This window comes from Anoplophora glabripennis, unplaced genomic scaffold, assembly GCF_000390285.2.
Source record: "Anoplophora glabripennis isolate ALB-LARVAE unplaced genomic scaffold, Agla_2.0 scaffold50, whole genome shotgun sequence".
NCBI classification, from domain to species: Eukaryota; Metazoa; Arthropoda; class Insecta; order Coleoptera; family Cerambycidae; genus Anoplophora; species Anoplophora glabripennis.
This window is the reverse complement of record NW_019416330.1, coordinates 349,063-366,801: the sequence shown is the minus strand read 5'-3', so window position 1 is coordinate 366,801 and position 17,739 is coordinate 349,063. Positions and strand designations below refer to the sequence as shown.

The window sequence follows — 17,739 nt, the reverse complement described above, 5'->3', positions numbered from 1 at the left end:
TTATTACATCAAGTCAACGCCATTTTCATGGCATAAATCGTGTTGCAGAGTTCTGGATCCATCTTTTATCCACCCACTCATTTATGACATTCATACATCTTTCTGTCCAGTCGTTCATGCATGAATACGCATATTTATTCATCCACCTCTACCACCTATAAAACCCACTCATCCATCCATCTATCAATCTACTTTTTGTACTGTGCTGTGATAAAAAATAGATCGGGAAACTCTGCGCATATGTCTGACGGAGCTATAATCGTGTTAGGGTCTATTGGAAATTCTGTTTGTGTTGTTTCTGGTTCAGGAACATCTGGTAGTTCAGGTCCTTCTGGTGCCTCTGCATCTTCAGGGGATTCTGTAGACGACTGAAAAATAATTTTATTTGTTTAAAAACAATAAATAAATTTATTCACAGAAATTTTAGATCTTTTAAACTGTTTAACATATGCAAATATTTTGTAAAGAAGAAATGTTATGGATTATTTACTTCTTCGGTTTCTGTAGGATTCTTAGTTGCTTCCTCTGGAGTATTTGTTGGCCCTTCAGGAGATTCAGTAGGTCTCTCAATTGATGCTTCTTCGGTTGATGACACTTCAGTTGATGGTTTTTCGGTTGTCGGTAGTCCTATAGTGCTTGGCACTGTTGAAGGTGCTTCAGTTGGGGTGGTTGACACGATACAACCAACACAACAGAATACAGAATACATTTTTATTTCCTGTTGCATTTAATGGAATTGTAAACAATATTTAATTAATTATTTTCAGTTAATAATGTTGCAAATAAATTTAAATATCTTTTATACTCCCTTTGTTCCGTTCTTATTAATTAGTTTTAGTTTTTCTAATTAAATGTTTTAATTACTTGTTAGTGTTAATATCACTTACTGAATAATAATTACTGTTTAAGTTTGAAAATATATCTCAATAAAAATCAGGTAAAAAAAATGTTTCAATGTTTTATTGCTATAATTTTCAAAATGTTCAACAAATCCGTGAGCTGTAATTTGATAGCTCTCCACATAACTGAAGAGATTCTGGCAGTCTCAGAATTAGCACAAATATTTTCTGCAGCATCCATAAGCCTTGCAGTAAGATATTCTTTGTTTTCAGAATTTTCTATATAAACCTGACGTTTCAGATTTCTTTGAAACAAATAATCTAGTAGATTTAGACCAGGTAGTCTTCCAATCTAACAGTTCGGATAATTTTGATTTAGAAAATCTGTTACTACTTTTACATGATTGTGATGATCAAAGATCATTCTGTGCCGAAAGAATTATTCAGAATACGTGCATATTAAAATGATTCCAATTATTTATTATATAGGGCATATATATTTGAAGAGCTAACAAAAATATCAGGTGATATAAGAAAATACAACGTTTATTTTCACGGAACACACCTTAAATATATATATTTTAAGAATTGCTGATTTAAATAGCAAAGATTCAGTAGGAGCTCAACCAATAAAGTAAATAAATGATATTGTTGATTATAACAGACCATATTCCATAAAAGATAAAAAAAGGTAATAAGGTGCCAATTAAAAAAGTGTGATTTATTCCTTTTATGTTATTTAAATTTACTTTGTGTAATTGAATTACGTACTAAATGTGAGCAACTGAATTTTGTATAAAATAAATTAGATTCACAAAGCATAAACAGCAGCTGTCGACATTATAATGTAATAAGCTAGTAGTGTAAATTAAATAAGTAGGTAATAAGTAAGCTTCCATAAAAGTTGTTCCTGTGATTATTATAATTTTAATTATTTTTTAACAAAATGAATTATTTGAATATTTATTGAAAGAAATGGCGAATATGCACCACTGTTAAGAATTTGCAAATTTTGTCTCACGGGATGCAGTCAGGAGATACACCCAACTGTTTCCAGGTCGTAGAATACCAAACTGGCAAACGTTTGATAAGATTGACGTTTTAGAGAATCAGAAATTTTCCGTCTACGTTCATGGTGGCATTGTTGGTGATATACTTATCAGTCTTTTCGCGCTATCAAATAGGTTGGGTTGGATGGCCATTATTATTTACATTTTCTAATGAACGTTTATTAGATGTGCCGCTAAATGTACGAATGAATACTTGATTCCAGCACGACGGGGCTCCAACACATTTCGCTCGTGTAGCTAGAGATTACCTAGATGTAACATATCCCAGACGGTGGATTGGCCGTGGTGGTCCAGTTCGGTGGTCCCCTCGTTCGCCGGACTTGAATCCCCTAGACTTGGCATTATATTAAGGAACTGATTTACACAGCCTATATAAATACCAATGAAGAATTATGGCAACACATACAGCAGGCCTTCAACACCATCCGCAATATGACCGCCATTTTGGGAGGATATGAACATCCTTAGCGCGCAGGGCATAAATATGCGTAGAATCAAGAGGCGGTCACTTTCAGCATTTACTAGAATTAGTTGCTAATTATTAATTCATAATAATAATTCGTTGTTTCTTGCCACTATTATTTATTACAAATTACTTCAAACCCACATTACTTAAAAACGGCTAATTGCATACAAATTTTCCAAGAGGCCAAATTCATAGCTAATTAAATAATATTTATGAAAATTGCGTATACTTAACGAAAAAAGGACTTTGATACCCTATATCTCGTTAGGGAGGGTTCTGAGACACCTTATTCATTAAGACGTTTTGTCTTATTTTATTCTATTTGTCCTAGTTTTTTTAATCGCCCTGTATATATGCTTTATGGCTGGTTATTTTTGAACATCATTAACAATCCAAGATCAAACGCTACTCGGATGTATTAAATAATGGAATTATTGATATCTCTCTTTTTCACAATTGCGTATTACTATTAAACAATATCATTTTTCAAATTGCTCCGAAATATTGTTTACTGTAGAAAATTTGCTACTTTCGGGTAGTTTATGTTCTATTTCATTTGATAATTCGTCTCACATGAAGTAAATGCTTTAACATGCTTGAGGTAGGCCTCAAGGAGTCAAATCGAGAAAGCCAAAATGTAGAATGCATTGCCATCCAAGTGTAACCTGAGGGGTTATTTCTTTATCTATCTATCTATCGTTTTGACCAGTATCATAACGAGTCTGGATTTCACAAGAGTTACTATTTAATTCTCGAAAGGGATTTTATAATTGTCATAATACTTTAATTAATACGTGGGAACTTAGATATGTTCAGAGTATGAATTTCTGGCACTTACCCTATATTGCTTACGTAGAACATAATCCAGTGGCTGACTATACAGGGTGACACTAAAGTTGAGAGAAACAAAAAGAAACACCAACACTTCCAGGAAGGGTTTTTAATAACAATAAACAAAACAAACAAACAAAATAACAACACAACGGCTAGAACAACATTATTAATTAATTTATTTACACGCGACAGCGTACCGAGATTCAGGGAATGCGCGCTCCATAGCAAAATTTGGAAAAAAACTTTATCCATTATTAAATTTAATTAACTAGTCCGAGACTCTAAAACTAAGTCGACTGCTCAATGTGGAACATAAGGAAGAACTGCCTCATTTCGAGATCTCTCCTGAATTCGACACTTCGCCATTTCCACTTCTGGACCCATTTCTTGGGTCCAGAAGTTTCTGTTTTTATCTTATTGGCGGGAACCCTGAATATCGGGACGCTTTGGCATCACTATGCCATGTTAATAATTGTCTAATAGACTGAATTTACCTTTATATAAATAATTATGTGACTTACAAGTAACCCTAGCCTTCCTTTAGCGACTCCGTGTAGCAAATACGGGACGGATTATTCGATCTCATTTAATCTACTCTTAGAACTTGGAAAATCCGTCAAAACACCAGCTACTTGATCTGTTACTTTCTTTTCCAATTACTATCAATTTAACAATTTGATTTAATTCTATGTTGGAACCTCTACGCTCTTCTCGTGATTTCGCGCGTTATTAAAAATATGGGTTTCTACGCTGGCGCCTCCCAGACGCAACAGATGACTGTCACATGGCCCCGACTGTAAGTGAACTTGTTAAAAAAATATTGCTAAATTTCTCCGAAGGACGACGCTACCTACTTGAAACCCTTAACTTTCGACAAATTGTGTTGACTGAAATACTTTACTTTTTGGGTCCATCCATTCAGAGAACTAATAAATAAATTACTACGCGTCCCGGCTTTTGTTACACAAGTAAGACTCTTTTTACTTATTAGGAGGTAATAATGAGTAGAGGTAGAACCTTGTAAACTCAATATGCAGAGCCATCATAAATGTTTACAAGCCACGTGACCGCCGAGGTTAGGCAACCAACATTACATAGTTAGTACAAAAAATCCCTAAATCTTGGCGTTAACAATATTACTGATTTGTTTACAATAAACAATTCAATGACAAACCTTTACGTCTAGGCTATACCTAATACGATTGATTGCTGATTGGTTGAATAGTATCTCGTGAAAAATTACACCAATCACAGCCAGTGAAACAGAATTGTATGTTTTAATATAATCTTGATCCTATTGTTTTAATTTTACTGAAAATTAATTGCCAAAGTGAAGAAAATAAAAGTACTGTTCCAAACACTATAAAATATTAAATTATTTCTAGAGCACCTATTAAGATCAACAACATACGAGTGAATGGTTTTTATTTCGTTTAACTGAGATTTAAGTAATAAAGCTAAAAAGTATTTGTACAATTATAACGATCTTGTGTTTGATTTAAAATTAAATTTATTCCAAGAGTGTAACTGTATTTAAAAGTTAAATTATTTCTAAATTTCTTGGTGTGACTGCACACAATGTCAAAACCTAGTGATAACATTTTACTTGATAAATACGTGACAGCGACAATATAGGATAGAATGATATATGGCTATATGAAAACAATTTTTTTTAATAAAGTAGAACATATATTTGTACAGAAGCAGAAAAATTACATTTTGCAATTAGAATAAAAGATGAAATACCTGTAACTTTTCCATTCGTGTCTGGCTATTTAATTTAAATTATTTTTGCATTGATGATAATCCCCCATAAACTAAAATAAAACAGTTTTTTAAATAAGGTGATTTATTTATATTTTATTGCAAAGGCCTTATAAGTAGGAAATGATAATTAAATAGAAACTAACAAAATAAATAAAATGCATTCAAGATCAGTAATTTTTTTCCTTAAACAAAATTAAGGACAATGGGATGGATCTGTTGTGCATGTGCTTAATATTGGACTAAAGTAGTTATTTTTTGGACAATTCATAATGAAGGGTTCCCCGAAGTTACAAGTAATAAACTTTGTGCAGTCGTTTGGATAAGAAGTGACAAAAAATAGATTAGGATGCTCTGCGCATATATCTGATGGAGTTCTACCATCTGTTGTAGTTGTGATCGGTACAGTAGTGGATTCTGCTGGTGGATTTGTTGGTTCAGGTGTGGGAATTGTTGTTGGTTCCGGTTCTGGTGCTTCTGTTGGTTCAGGTTTTGGAGTTTCTGTAGGTTCTGGCTCCGGAGCTGCTGTTGGTTGTGGTGCCTCTGTTGATTCAGGTTTAGGTGCAGCAGTCGTTTCAGGCACTGGTGCTTCAGTTGGTTCAGGTTCAGGAGTTTGTGTTGGTTCTGGTTCCGGTACTTCAGTTGGTTCAGATTCCGGTGCCTCTGTTGGTTTAGGTTCAGGAGCTTCAGTAGGTTCGGGTTCAGGAGCTTTAGTTGGTTCGGGTTCTGGGGCTTCTGTTGGTTCAGGAGCTTCCGTAGGTTTTGGTTCAGGTGCTGCAGTCGGCTCAGGTTCTGGTGCTGCAGTTGACTCTGGTTTTGGAGCTTCTGTTGGTTCGGGTTCCGGTGCTTCTGTTGGTTCAGGCTCCGGTACAGCAGTTGTTTCAGGTTTATGTGCCTCAGTTGGTTCAGGCTCTGGAATTTTTGTGGGTTCTGGTTTCGGTGCTTTAGTTGTTGCTGGTTCAGGTGCTTTTGTTGGTTCTGGTTCTGGTGCTTCTGTTGGTTCAGGTTCCGGTGCTGCAGTTGGTTCGGGTTCCGGTCCCTCAGTTGGTTCTGGTTTTGGAGCTTCCGTAGGTTCTGGTTCTGGTGCTAAAGTTGGTTCAGGCTCTGGGGCTTCCGTAGGTTCTGGTTCCGGTCCTTCAGTTGGTTCTGGTGCTTCTGTTGGTTTAGGTTCGGGAGCTGCCGTAGGTTCTGTTTCCGGTTCTGGTGCTTCTGTTGGTTCAGGTTCGGGAGCTGCCGTAGGTTCTGGTTGCGGTGCTTCTGTTGGTTCTGGTGCTTTTGTTGGTTCTGGTTCCGGTGCTTCTGTTGGTTCAGGTTCTGGAGCTGCAGTTGGTTCCGGTTCTGGTGCTTCTGTAGGTTTTGGTTCCGGGGCTTGAGTTGGTTCTGGCGCTTCTGTTGGTTCTGGTTCTGGGGCTTCTGTTGGTTCCGGTTCTGGAGTTTCAGTTGGTTCAGGTTCTGGTGCCTCTGTTGGTTCCGGTGCTTGAGTTGGTTCTGGTTCTGGTGCTTCTGTTGGTTCTGGTTCTGGTGCTTCTGTTGGTTCAGGTTCTGGAGCTTCCGTAGGTTCTGGTTCCGGTGCTTCAGTTGGTTCTTGTTCTGGACCTTCTGTCGGTTCAGGTTCTGGAGCTTTAGTTGGTTCAGGTTCCGGAGCTGCAGTTGGTTCTGGTTCCGGGGCTTTAGTTGGTTCTGGTTTTGGGTCTTTTGTCGGTTCAGGTTCTGGAGCTTTAGTTGGTTCAGGTTCCGGAGCTGCAGTTGGTTCCGGTTCTGGTGCTTCTGTTGGTTCTGGTTCCGGTGCATCAGTTGGTTCTGGTGCTTCTGTTGGTTTAGGTTCTGGAGCTTCAGTTGGTTCAGGTTCCGGCGCTGCAGTTGGTTCTGGTTCTGGTGCTTCTGTAGTTTCTGGTTCTGGTGCTTCTGTTGGTTCAGCTTCTGGAGCTTCCGTAGGTTCTGGTTCAGGTGCTTCACTTGGTTCTGGTTCTGGGCCTTCTGTCGGTTCAAGTTCTGGAGCTTTAGTTGGTTCAGGTTCCGGAGCTGCAGTTGGTTCCGGTTCTGGTGCTTCTGTTGGTTCTGGTTCCGGTGCTTTAGTTGGTTCTGGTTCTGGTGTTTCTGTTGGTTCAGGTTCTGGAGCTTCCGTAGGTTCTGGTTCCGGTGCATTAGTTGGTTCTGGTTTTGGGCTCTCTGTCGGTCCAGGTTCTGGAGCTTTAGTTGGTTCAGGTTCCGGAGTGGGTTCCGGTTCTGGTGCTCCTGATGGTTCTGGTTCCGGTGTTTCAGTTGGTTCTGGTTCTGGTGCTTCAGTTGGTTCAGGTTCTGGAGTTTCAGTTGGTTCAGGTTCCGGAGCTGCAGTTGGTTCCGGGTCCGGTGCTTCAGTTGGTTCTAGTTCTGGTGCTTCGGTTGGTTCAGGTTCTGGAACTTCCGTAGGTTCTGGTTCCGGTGCTTCAGTTTGTTCTGATGTTGTTGGTTCAGGTTCCGGGACTTTTGTTGGTTCGGGTTCGGGGGCTTCTGTCGGATCTGGTTCTGGTACTTCAGTTGTTTCCGGTTCAGGAGCTTCAGTTGGTTCAGGTTCAGGAGCTCCTGTGGGTTCAGGTTCGGGGGCTTCAGTTGGTTCCTCGGGTGTTTCAGTGGATGGTGCTTTTGTTGGTGGTTGTGTTGGTATAGTACTTGGAATTGTAGGAGGTCCTTCTGTAGAAGTAGTTGTGACTACACAACCAACTACGTTAGGCCAGTCACAATTTAGTATTTTCGGATTGTAATGGGTTCCTGGAGCGCAGTCCATTATTTGAGGTCCCCATGGCGCGCACACATAAAATCTTGCGCAGTCGGTTGGATCCGCCCAAGATATTTCGTGTAGACAGTCTGCAGTTGAGTATAAGGCGGCTGTAAAAATAATTTATAAATAAAAACGCATAGCATTTAGGTACCATCTAAGTTATAAAAAAATGCATTAAATTTTGAATTTTTGAATTTTTCTAAACAAAAACAAACAGCTTTCTTAAGGTATGCAATCGAAATATTTAAATATTTATGTACTTTTTATGATTAAAATAAATCGCAACGTTATCATGTTTAGCAATTCGTTGATAGTTAGAATACTTTGCGGGTATAACAAGTATTTTATTTTATAAAATGTTGTAGATAATTAAAGTGTTAGAGGTTTTCAGCTTTTGAAATAGTTAGAATAAAGTAATAAAAATATTTTAAGAGAATCATAAAATCTTAAACCAATAAACATTGAAACACCCTAATTTAAAAATTGCAGTAGCAGTAAACAATGGTTTATTATGAAAATAAATCGATATTAAAAAATATTTATATATGTATATATTTTTATAATTTTGTACAGAGCCTTCATGAATGATTACAAGCCACGTGATCGCCAAGCTTAGGAATCCACTACTGGTACTAACTAAAAATCCTTAAATTTTGGCGTCACCAATATTAATGACTCGATTACAATGACAAACCGTTACGTTTACGCTTGAGATACTGCGATCGCTGATTGATTGAATGAAAAATTACACCAATCGCTGCCGATGAAACAGAACGTTATGTTTTAATGTAACCTTGATCTTACTATTTTAATAAATTTTAATTTTATCGAAATTTAATGGCCAACATAAAGGAAATAAAATTATTGTTTCAAACAAAATTACTGGTCACCTGGTTTGTCATCATTCATGAAGGCTCTATATATATTTTAACGGTTTTTTTAAGAGAAATGAAGGCAACACTATATCAATAAAAGCTCACTGCACTACACGAAAAGCACAGTAGATTTCCTTACGTTTTGCTGTGACGCTGACAACTACTAGAAAGAGCACATACACACTTATAGTCTCTCGAAGATGGGTCATATTCTCAAGTAAACGTAATATCTATTTACTAAATAAAAGTCAAGGAACTGCCTTAATTCACGTTTTCACTATATTTATATAGCAGTTCCATATCTCCTACTGTGGATAAGCTAATTGACTCGGTAATCCCTTAGCTTAACAATTATTTTAGATATTATCTGACGTACTTAGGTACATAGAAATGCGATCTGCATATTATTATTTAGGCTCTTGTCAAAAACTAGAACAGTTTTTGATTTCATGTGTGTTAGTGTTACTATAAAATCATAATTTAAATTGTACACAATTCGTGCAAATTTCGGGCCTCAAAATAATTTCTAATAAAAGAAATATTATGTGTTACTTCGAAACTAGATTGTGATTATAATTCATTTGGAGCTCCTTTTATACTGTGTAAAGTGTAATATTTAAATCATTAAAATCAAATTTGGGAATCCGTACTAGTTTGGAGCATGTCTTTGTTACGTTTTCTAGTTAATATCATCAGCCTTTTGTTGTATTAATGAGGTATTTTAGGAACTCGATTACTCTTATTATTAATAAGTTAATACTTTCTATGCTATCCAGAGGCGGATGGTTTAGGTGGTTGGTTATTATGTGCACTATAATTTATATAGAAAATAGGACTGTTTAGAATTTCTGTTACACATTTCCAACAAATAGTATTTAAATGTTTTATTTGTTTTTACAATGATTTTATCACATTCTATTTAGCTATAGGATACATATCATCGTTTTAGATAAATACTAACAAAATTTTAAATTGTCATGAATTGTCTACATTGTAGCTTTAGCTTGCACATTAGTGTTACAAATTTTTAAAATACTTTTGGAAAGCATACAGATTTTCTAGAAATTGGCGATATTACACATATAAATTTTATTTAAACAATGATTACATCCACTAAAGCTTCAAAAACGGCTTACATAGGTAGATGTAAGAAGAAAACAAATATGGAAATAAAATACAAAAACCATATTTAACAAACGAATTTGGAAAACGCTCTTAAACGTATTTTCAACTTTTTTTGTATATAACAATAATAATAATCAAATTTTGGCATATATTTTCCAATTTTTTTAGCAAATCTGTTCATTGTAATCAATATAATATATTAAAGGCTTAAAAGCCACAGGAGTAACAAGGATCTCTAACTATCCGTGTCAAGAACACCATTTATTTTAATATTTTTGGACAAATTTCGAACGAATTTGAAATAAAACACATCATTGGATTAAAATATGTAATATTTTGACAATTTATGCTGCTTTATAGGTACATACAAATTGTAGAATTCAATAGGAGACAAATTTTAATGAAATAAAAAAAATCCGTGAAATTTCAGTAAAATACTTTTTATTTATTTATTTATTTTATTACAATCGTTAGTTTTCTCCACAAAATGGAGAACAACAAGAATATAATAGAACATAAATACTTAATATTTATAGACATATAATCAGGTTATTTCAATTTTACTTTATTTTATTATGCACCTTTCAGCATGCCAAAACAGCTCGATAAACAGAAGAAGTACAGAATATACATATAACTAATATAAATCGATAATTATACGTATTTATATTTATAAGAGGATTTTTGCCTTAATACATATAAGCATAGAACATTACATGCCAAATGAGTAAGGTTCTGACCAGACCATTTTTAATGTTCGTAATTCTTTGTTATTATTTAGTAGCCATTTACGGTAGCTTTCATGAATTTTTTAAAATTTTTATTTCAACCCCTCAATAAATTATGAGCATTTGAATATTTTGGGTAAAGAATTTTCAATTACCTGTAACTTGGCAAAAACTAACGATATCGTATAATTTTTTTTATAAAATATAAAGATAGTACACTTTTAGTTTTTTGATTTTTATACCAAAATAGTGCTTTTTGAAAGAGGCGATTTTTTTCTTCGAAAAATTCTCAAAAAAAAATCGTTTTTCAATATGCAAATTTATGATGCAGGTTCTAGAGTGGGATCTTTTTTTTATTCAATTTTTTTTGAAGAATGAATGAAAATTTTATTTTAATTTTTTACCGATAATGTACGCTATTAAACCAAATTTTATTATAGAAGTAAATCACGATGACTAATTACAAAAAATACCATATTTTTAAAAGTACTTTTGCTAGGTAATATTGTTATTAAGTATCTAAATTATTATAACTAAATATACCGATTTTTGTTTCAATATTAAAAAGTTTGTTTTGCATAATGCCATAATACTTGTTATATTTTTGAAATAGAAAAAAACTATATCTAGAACACTTGACGGATTTTATTTTCTGCATTATTCCATTAAATATTCCAGCCAGTGATTCAAGGATTCGAGACCACTTCGAAGGATTTGAGACCTGTAGTTGCTAATTCTCTTAACGACTACTTTATTAAAAAGTAAAAAAGTAAAAAGTAAAAAGTAAATTGTCATCAGTGCACTGATCGTTATGTTCACTTAATTTAAATAACGAAAATTATATTGTACTAAACTTTAATATTGTACCAAATTTGGTTTAATATTATACATCTGTAAAAAATTAAAATACAATTTTTTTTTAATTCTTCAAAAAAATATAAAAAAGATCCCACGCTAGAACCTGTCTAATATAAATTTGCATATCGAAATACAATTTTTTTGAGAATTTTTCGAAGCCACTATTTTTAAAAAAAAATTTTCAAGTTTAAAAATAAAAAAAACATCCCAAAAAACTAAAAACTTATTATTTTTATATTTTTATATAAAACTAAACTTACATCCTAAAAAGAACAAAATGAAAAAAAAAAGTTTATATCTTTAGTTTTTGCCAAATTACAGGTATTTGAAAATTTTTTACCCCAAAACATCAAATGCTCATAACTTCTTCTAAATAATACCAAAATCAGGAAAATAAAAATCACGACCTCAGTGATTTGGCATATGTATACATAATACAGGGTGTTTGTAAATAACTTCGAAATATTTTAGTGGGTGGTTGCCTAAGTTATTTTGTGAAAAAAAGTTCATATAAACATAGGTCGAAATATGCTTCGTTTCAGATACAAAGTATTTAAATTTTAATTTTTTAATTATTTTTATTAATTATTTCAGAGATTTAAAGATAAGGGGGATGCGAATATTTCTACTTGCACCAGTGGCGTTCGTGCGATAATGCCACAAACTTTTTTAATAAAAAAAATAGTACGCCGCTGACTTTTTCCCGCTTTGATATTTTTTAGAAATCCGCCATCAGTTCTGAATCAAATTGGTCTCTTCAATTTTTTTCGTAGGATGCACCGATTTTGAAGAAAAACCCCAATTTTCAGCGCTATCGAGCATGTTCCAAGATATAATATATTAATAAACATAGAAGAAAAAAATTTACATTATATACAAATATTTACATAAATAAAAATAAAACATCCCAAAATGAAAAAATTATTGTCAATCCTGTAGCCTCTTTTCTCTACTTATAGTCGTATGAGACTCGTGTCAGAAGGTAATCTCAATAATGTATATTAAAAAACTAACTTGAAACTTGAGCCAATTTTTTAAAAAATATTAGATCTAAGTTGTCCTGTTTCTGGAGATTGGTAAAAAAAAAATCAAAACGAATATGAAGAAAAAATATTCTGAGAAATGAAAAAGTATTTAGAAAGGACAATTTCTGAAAACAGGTACGATAACATAATATTCATTCAGTAATAGGAACAAATCATAAAAAAATGTGCCTATAATACTAAAATTGAAGCTTCACACTCTTTAGAATTGCGAAAATATACTTCAACTAATTTAAAAATTTATTTGCTGCCTCATTTAGGAAAAAATCAAAATCTTCATGTTTTAAAATGTTTAAACTGAAACTTGCCGCACATAACTATTTACATCGTGACTTTATGACATCAATAAATTAATTGCCTTCATTGCTTTATGTAATATATTAAATACAATTGTTGTAATCTTATTTACATAGTATTTTAAATTAAAGAAACTATTTCGCAGGGTCGTACATCGTGGACATTTTTTGAATGGGCGTAATAAAACATCTAAAATACGAGTAGAGAGAATAAAGAGTAATACAATTTTTATTGCAATCAAATTAATTTTGCCAACGGAATGCTGCTTTAGCATTACCATAGGATATGTTAAAATATCCACCTATTAATCAAATCACGTACGTGATAAAAAATAATTTTATCATATGCTCGAAGACGGTGAAAAAGTTCAGGGTATACGCTTAACGAAACTGAAAATTTTAGCAAAGATTTCATCCTCTTAGTTCTACAATAACAGACAATTGTTTTCAATATGTCAGTGATACGTAATGTTTTGGAGTCGTTAACTTATTATGGTGACACATAAGTATACGTAGGGGATAATGAAAAAACAATAGGATTAACTATATGTTTATCTTTGCTACAATCATTGCTAAAAATAATGATCATGCACGGCGTGATAAGATTTTAAATAAAAAGTGTATGGTACCAGCCATCTAAAAAACAATTTTTGCAATCTTTCCAAGGAATATATCGGAAATTCCTACGTTACCTAATGTGGTTTTATTACAAAAAAAATGTATTCTAGATACTAGTAGGTATTAAGTTATTGTTTTAAATCTTTGGTATTTATAACTTATTACCTCGCAGCAAAATTATTTAAGGATGACCAAATCAATCTTTCGGTTGTTTTCTTCTGTAGTGTAACCTTGAATGAATTTACTGATCTAATAAATTTAACTACAATAACTCCAGAAACAGTATTGTCTGGATTTTTCCAAATTTTTTATTTCGTTTCAAAGAAATAATTATGAAAGTTTACTTTAAAAAAATATATATTTTGGGATTGTTAATAGAAAACGTTTTTTTTTTTTAAAGAAATTGGAATACTTAATATAACCTTATAATATTTACGAGCAACATTTTACAAGTTACGTAATATTTATTTGACGATAAACAAGTACAGAACTTATTACTAAATATTTATTTGAATTTATGTAATAATATATAAAAAAAAAACAATTTACTCGTAAGACATGTCAAAGCTTACAACAAATACTGATTTCAAACAGATCTAACACTGATTTACTTTTACCTAATTACAAATTTCACTTTACAGATAATCACTATCTACATTTAAATTAATCACAAAGAGCTATAAACACTATAGAAATAAAAATTGTATAATATTTCCTTGAAGTTAAATTGCAATTAAAAATATATTAATAATTCTGTAGTTTCTGACTTACTTCTGTATATTGTACTTGTACTTGTTATTGGTTGTTTAAAAATGGTCTGTTTTGCAGCCAAGAAGAAAGAAATGAAATATGTATCTGAAAAAGGCTTAACTGGCTTTGCTTTGCCAATGCCTTTGAAGGTAAAATTATTTCCTGTAATATTGGCAGACCCTCTATCTTTATATCATAGCATCTGTCGTTCATATATGTATCAAAATATATAAGAGTTCGTTTCGGACTATACCAGTTAGAGGTCCCTGCTTGCACTTGCTGCTGCAAACCACGCTGTCTCCAGGCTGTAAATTTATGATATGAGTTTGTGAAGAATTGCAAGAGATAATAGACTCATTGAAAATCATTCATAGAGCAAGCTCCACCTATACGATGTGTCTATTCGATTCCAGGACTGTGGCCAAGGAGAAACCTACTGAATATACAGTTTTGACTGAATAAACTGAAATGCGATGGAACATTCCCTACGACAGATTCGGTTGCTGAGTGTGTAAAGCAAGGGTCTCATCAGCGGAACAGGACACTTTTTATTTTGCCTGCCTGTGTAATTATTCTTAAATTCAAATATTACGTTTTTTCAATTCTACTTCAATTTGTAGACGGCTGTATCCTGTAACTACATAAAATTAACCCAACAATACGAACACCACAAACCTAAATTCATCGGCACCCGGAAGTAGGGATCTTACATGTTTTTGAAGTCGCTGATCATAAATCGAAACTACTAAATACTCTATCACGTCAAATTTTGCAATAAACTTTAAAAAACGCATTATATCAATCTGGGAATACATTTACAAGCAAAAGACGCTAATACACTCAATCCCGAACTCATAAACCCTAAGCCTATGAACCCTTAAAGTTTGTGGTGCTGTGTGGTGAGTATATTCAAAAATCGAGAAATAAGTCAAACTACTAAATTTCAACACTCAATTTCTAAAAGACGAAAAATCAGGATAAATCCAAGTGCGTTTTTAAGAGTAAGTAAACCTCATTAATGCACTGAAAGAAATGCGTTTTATTCTTTATTAGAATTCTATATGCCATTATAAGACCATTGTATACTATATGTGACAGTTAAACAGGTGAATATTGGATATAAAACGCGTATTGCTAGCACAGTTGTATAGTGACTATAAACCTTATTCTTTATTAAATTATTGTATAACTAGTATACAACGTTTTTTATACCCTTTACGAAATAATAGCAATAACTGTTATTAAAGTGTTCCATATCGTTATTAGAACATCTAGTACTGGTTATAAGTTTTATAATAATAAATGTATTAAACTGTTGTATACTCTGTATGAGTTAAAAACATATGTCATTAAGTTTTCAGAAATTTTATTGGATAACTGTAATTACAAGCTAAGGTTCTAATGTAAACATACATAAAACATACTTTTAAGCATTAAAAATGATGACAAATCGCTCCCAAAACTGTCCAGTTTATTTTCTTAGCAACGATGCACCCGTATTTTCTTGTATTACATGAGAATTTGCACTATAACTCTTCCACCTTAAGAATGAAGCATCCCCAGAAAGGTTGAGCTTCTTTCCATATAATTTTATTTCCTCTGGTTGATTGACTTTATACCCATGCTCTTCTTTGTCACCGTTAACCTTCTGTTCCTCCATCTTATGTAAAACTTAACATCAGCGATTTCTAATAGGACCTACAAAATAATAATTTTTAAGATTTAGACAAGATTTACATTTGAAAAAACAAAACAATTACAAGCCATAAAACAGTTAGATACTTACATAATAATTTTCCATTTCACACAACGCGATATGATCATGTATCCCACAAAACATGTGCATATACTGTCCATTTTCATCAAACTAGACGTGTGTAAGTCGATGCACAGCGGACTGTCGGAAATTTTACGATTGTTGTATTTTCTCTTCTTGAGTAAAGATAATAAAGACGTTGTGGTTTTGTGTGTTTATTTTGACAATGATTGAACATGTATGGACAATAAAAGTGGACTGTATAAGATAGTTGAGTACCGTTCTGCTTCATGCATAGCATGCTACTGAAATCTTAGAAGGGATGAGCTCGTGCGGCGAACCCTAAATCAGCGGCTGGAATAGCCAGGTTTCTTATTGAGTCGGCGCACTTCGCTCTCGGGTCTGACATATGATTATTATTACAAGACTATGAATATAACTTAACAACGATCATAACCGATTATGCACCGAGAGGTGACGATCACTTAACCATTATAAGATGCGTTTTACACGTTAAAAACGGAAACATATTCAGTATAAGAACGAATAATTCTGTTAATACAATTGTTATATACAAATTCGGATACTGGTCTTTATACAACAAATCTTCCCTACTATACAATTGAAATATAAAGTCTATAACACCTAATAATGTAAGTAATTCATTATAACCTTTATTTCATAGATGCATAAGGTGTATTAAGCACCTTTCAGTTAAACTCATTGAATAATGAGTATGGAGATGATTGCTTTTTTTTAATAAAAGTTGTATATTGGTTATAAAAGTTTTAATATGCGCTGTACACATTATTCTAGATAAACAGTTTAATAAGCCCATTCCTTTCAGTGTGGTTTCAGCAAAAAAATGTACCTTTCCATGTAACATAACCTCAAATACCTCAAATATGTCAAAAAATGGCGGTTTTGGCTCTTTTAAGTTAGGATATCTCGAAAACCAGAGCCAATTGAGAAATTTGGACCACGGAATCGAATTCAGCTCACCAAAATCCTTTGGAAAAATACATTCTGGTTTCTGGTTTAGAGAGTCGGCCAAATTTTGTCGGCCTGTGCAATAAATAAATGCATAGCAAATATAGGAATTCGCGGATACAGGTAGCAATAACATAATCACCCAATGGTGATAATGCGTATATATAGTTTGATTCTTACTAATGCTGTTTCCTGTTTTGACAATCGATCAATGAAAACTGAATCGATTTTATCATGATCTTTTATAAATAATGCGGATTATAGAATGTCTCTTTCAGAAAGTATTTTGCAAAAAAAATATTATCGTGCTGTTTACAATAATTAAACTTGGTGTAATAACAGAAAAACTATTTGGAGTGGAAAACATGATTAAAATAAATAATCCCTTCGATTGATTTATATTATCGTGCTGTTTGCAATTATACTTGGTGTAATAACAGAAAAACTATTATTTGGAGTGGAAAACATGATTAAAATAAATAATCCCTTCGATTGATTTATATTATCGTGCTGTTTATAATTAAACTTGGTGTAATAACAGAAAAACTATTTGGAGTGGAAAACATCATTAAAATAAATAATCCCTTCGATTGATTTACTAACTCGTTGCAATCTGAAATTTCCAAAATATTTATAATGATAACATTAAAATATTAAAAATGTAGATAGAGATACAATTTTCCAACTCTTATATTTGACACAACGTGATGTTGTACATCGGAAATAGTCATTTAGGGATGGTTGAGACTAACGTACTACTCATAGTACATATAATACGTATCAAGCCTCTCTCACTGCATTGTAAATTGAAGACATATGGAGTGGATACACCATCATTTTCCACTGAGGTTAACTGTCGGTCTGTTGTGAACCCCTTGACCTTACGTTACAATTCTCCATCTAGCTTTAGCCTTTTGAGCTTCACAGCCTTGACTACACTACAATCTCTACCTCCTGGCAAATCCTCCC

General features: G+C 33.1%; 1 protein-coding gene across 1 annotated transcript; it reads right to left on the bottom strand.

Annotated features, from left to right (window-relative positions):
• Positions 1-5,158: 5,158 nt before the first annotated feature.
• On the bottom strand, positions 5,159-8,854 carry LOC108914307 (cell surface glycoprotein 1). Its single transcript, XM_023454128.1, has 2 exons — positions 8,746-8,854; positions 5,159-7,838 (listed from the first exon to the last, which is right to left on the bottom strand). Exons 1-2 carry the CDS (start codon positions 8,813-8,815, stop codon positions 5,170-5,172), a joined length of 2,739 nt encoding a protein of 912 aa, XP_023309896.1. The 5' UTR covers positions 8,816-8,854; the 3' UTR covers positions 5,159-5,169.
• Between the last annotated feature and the right edge of the window lie 8,885 nt (positions 8,855-17,739).

What these genes read in the sequence shown, in the direction of transcription:
- LOC108914307 (XM_023454128.1), bottom strand. Translation starts at nt 8,815, where the DNA reads ATGACCCATCTTCGAGAGACTATAAGTGTGTATGTGCTCTTTCTAGTA. An exon ending in TGTCAGCGTCACAGCAAAAC is followed by an intron (nt 7,839 to 8,745) that starts GTAAGGAAATCT and finishes TTATTTTTACAG; the next exon opens with CCGCCTTATACTCAACTGCA.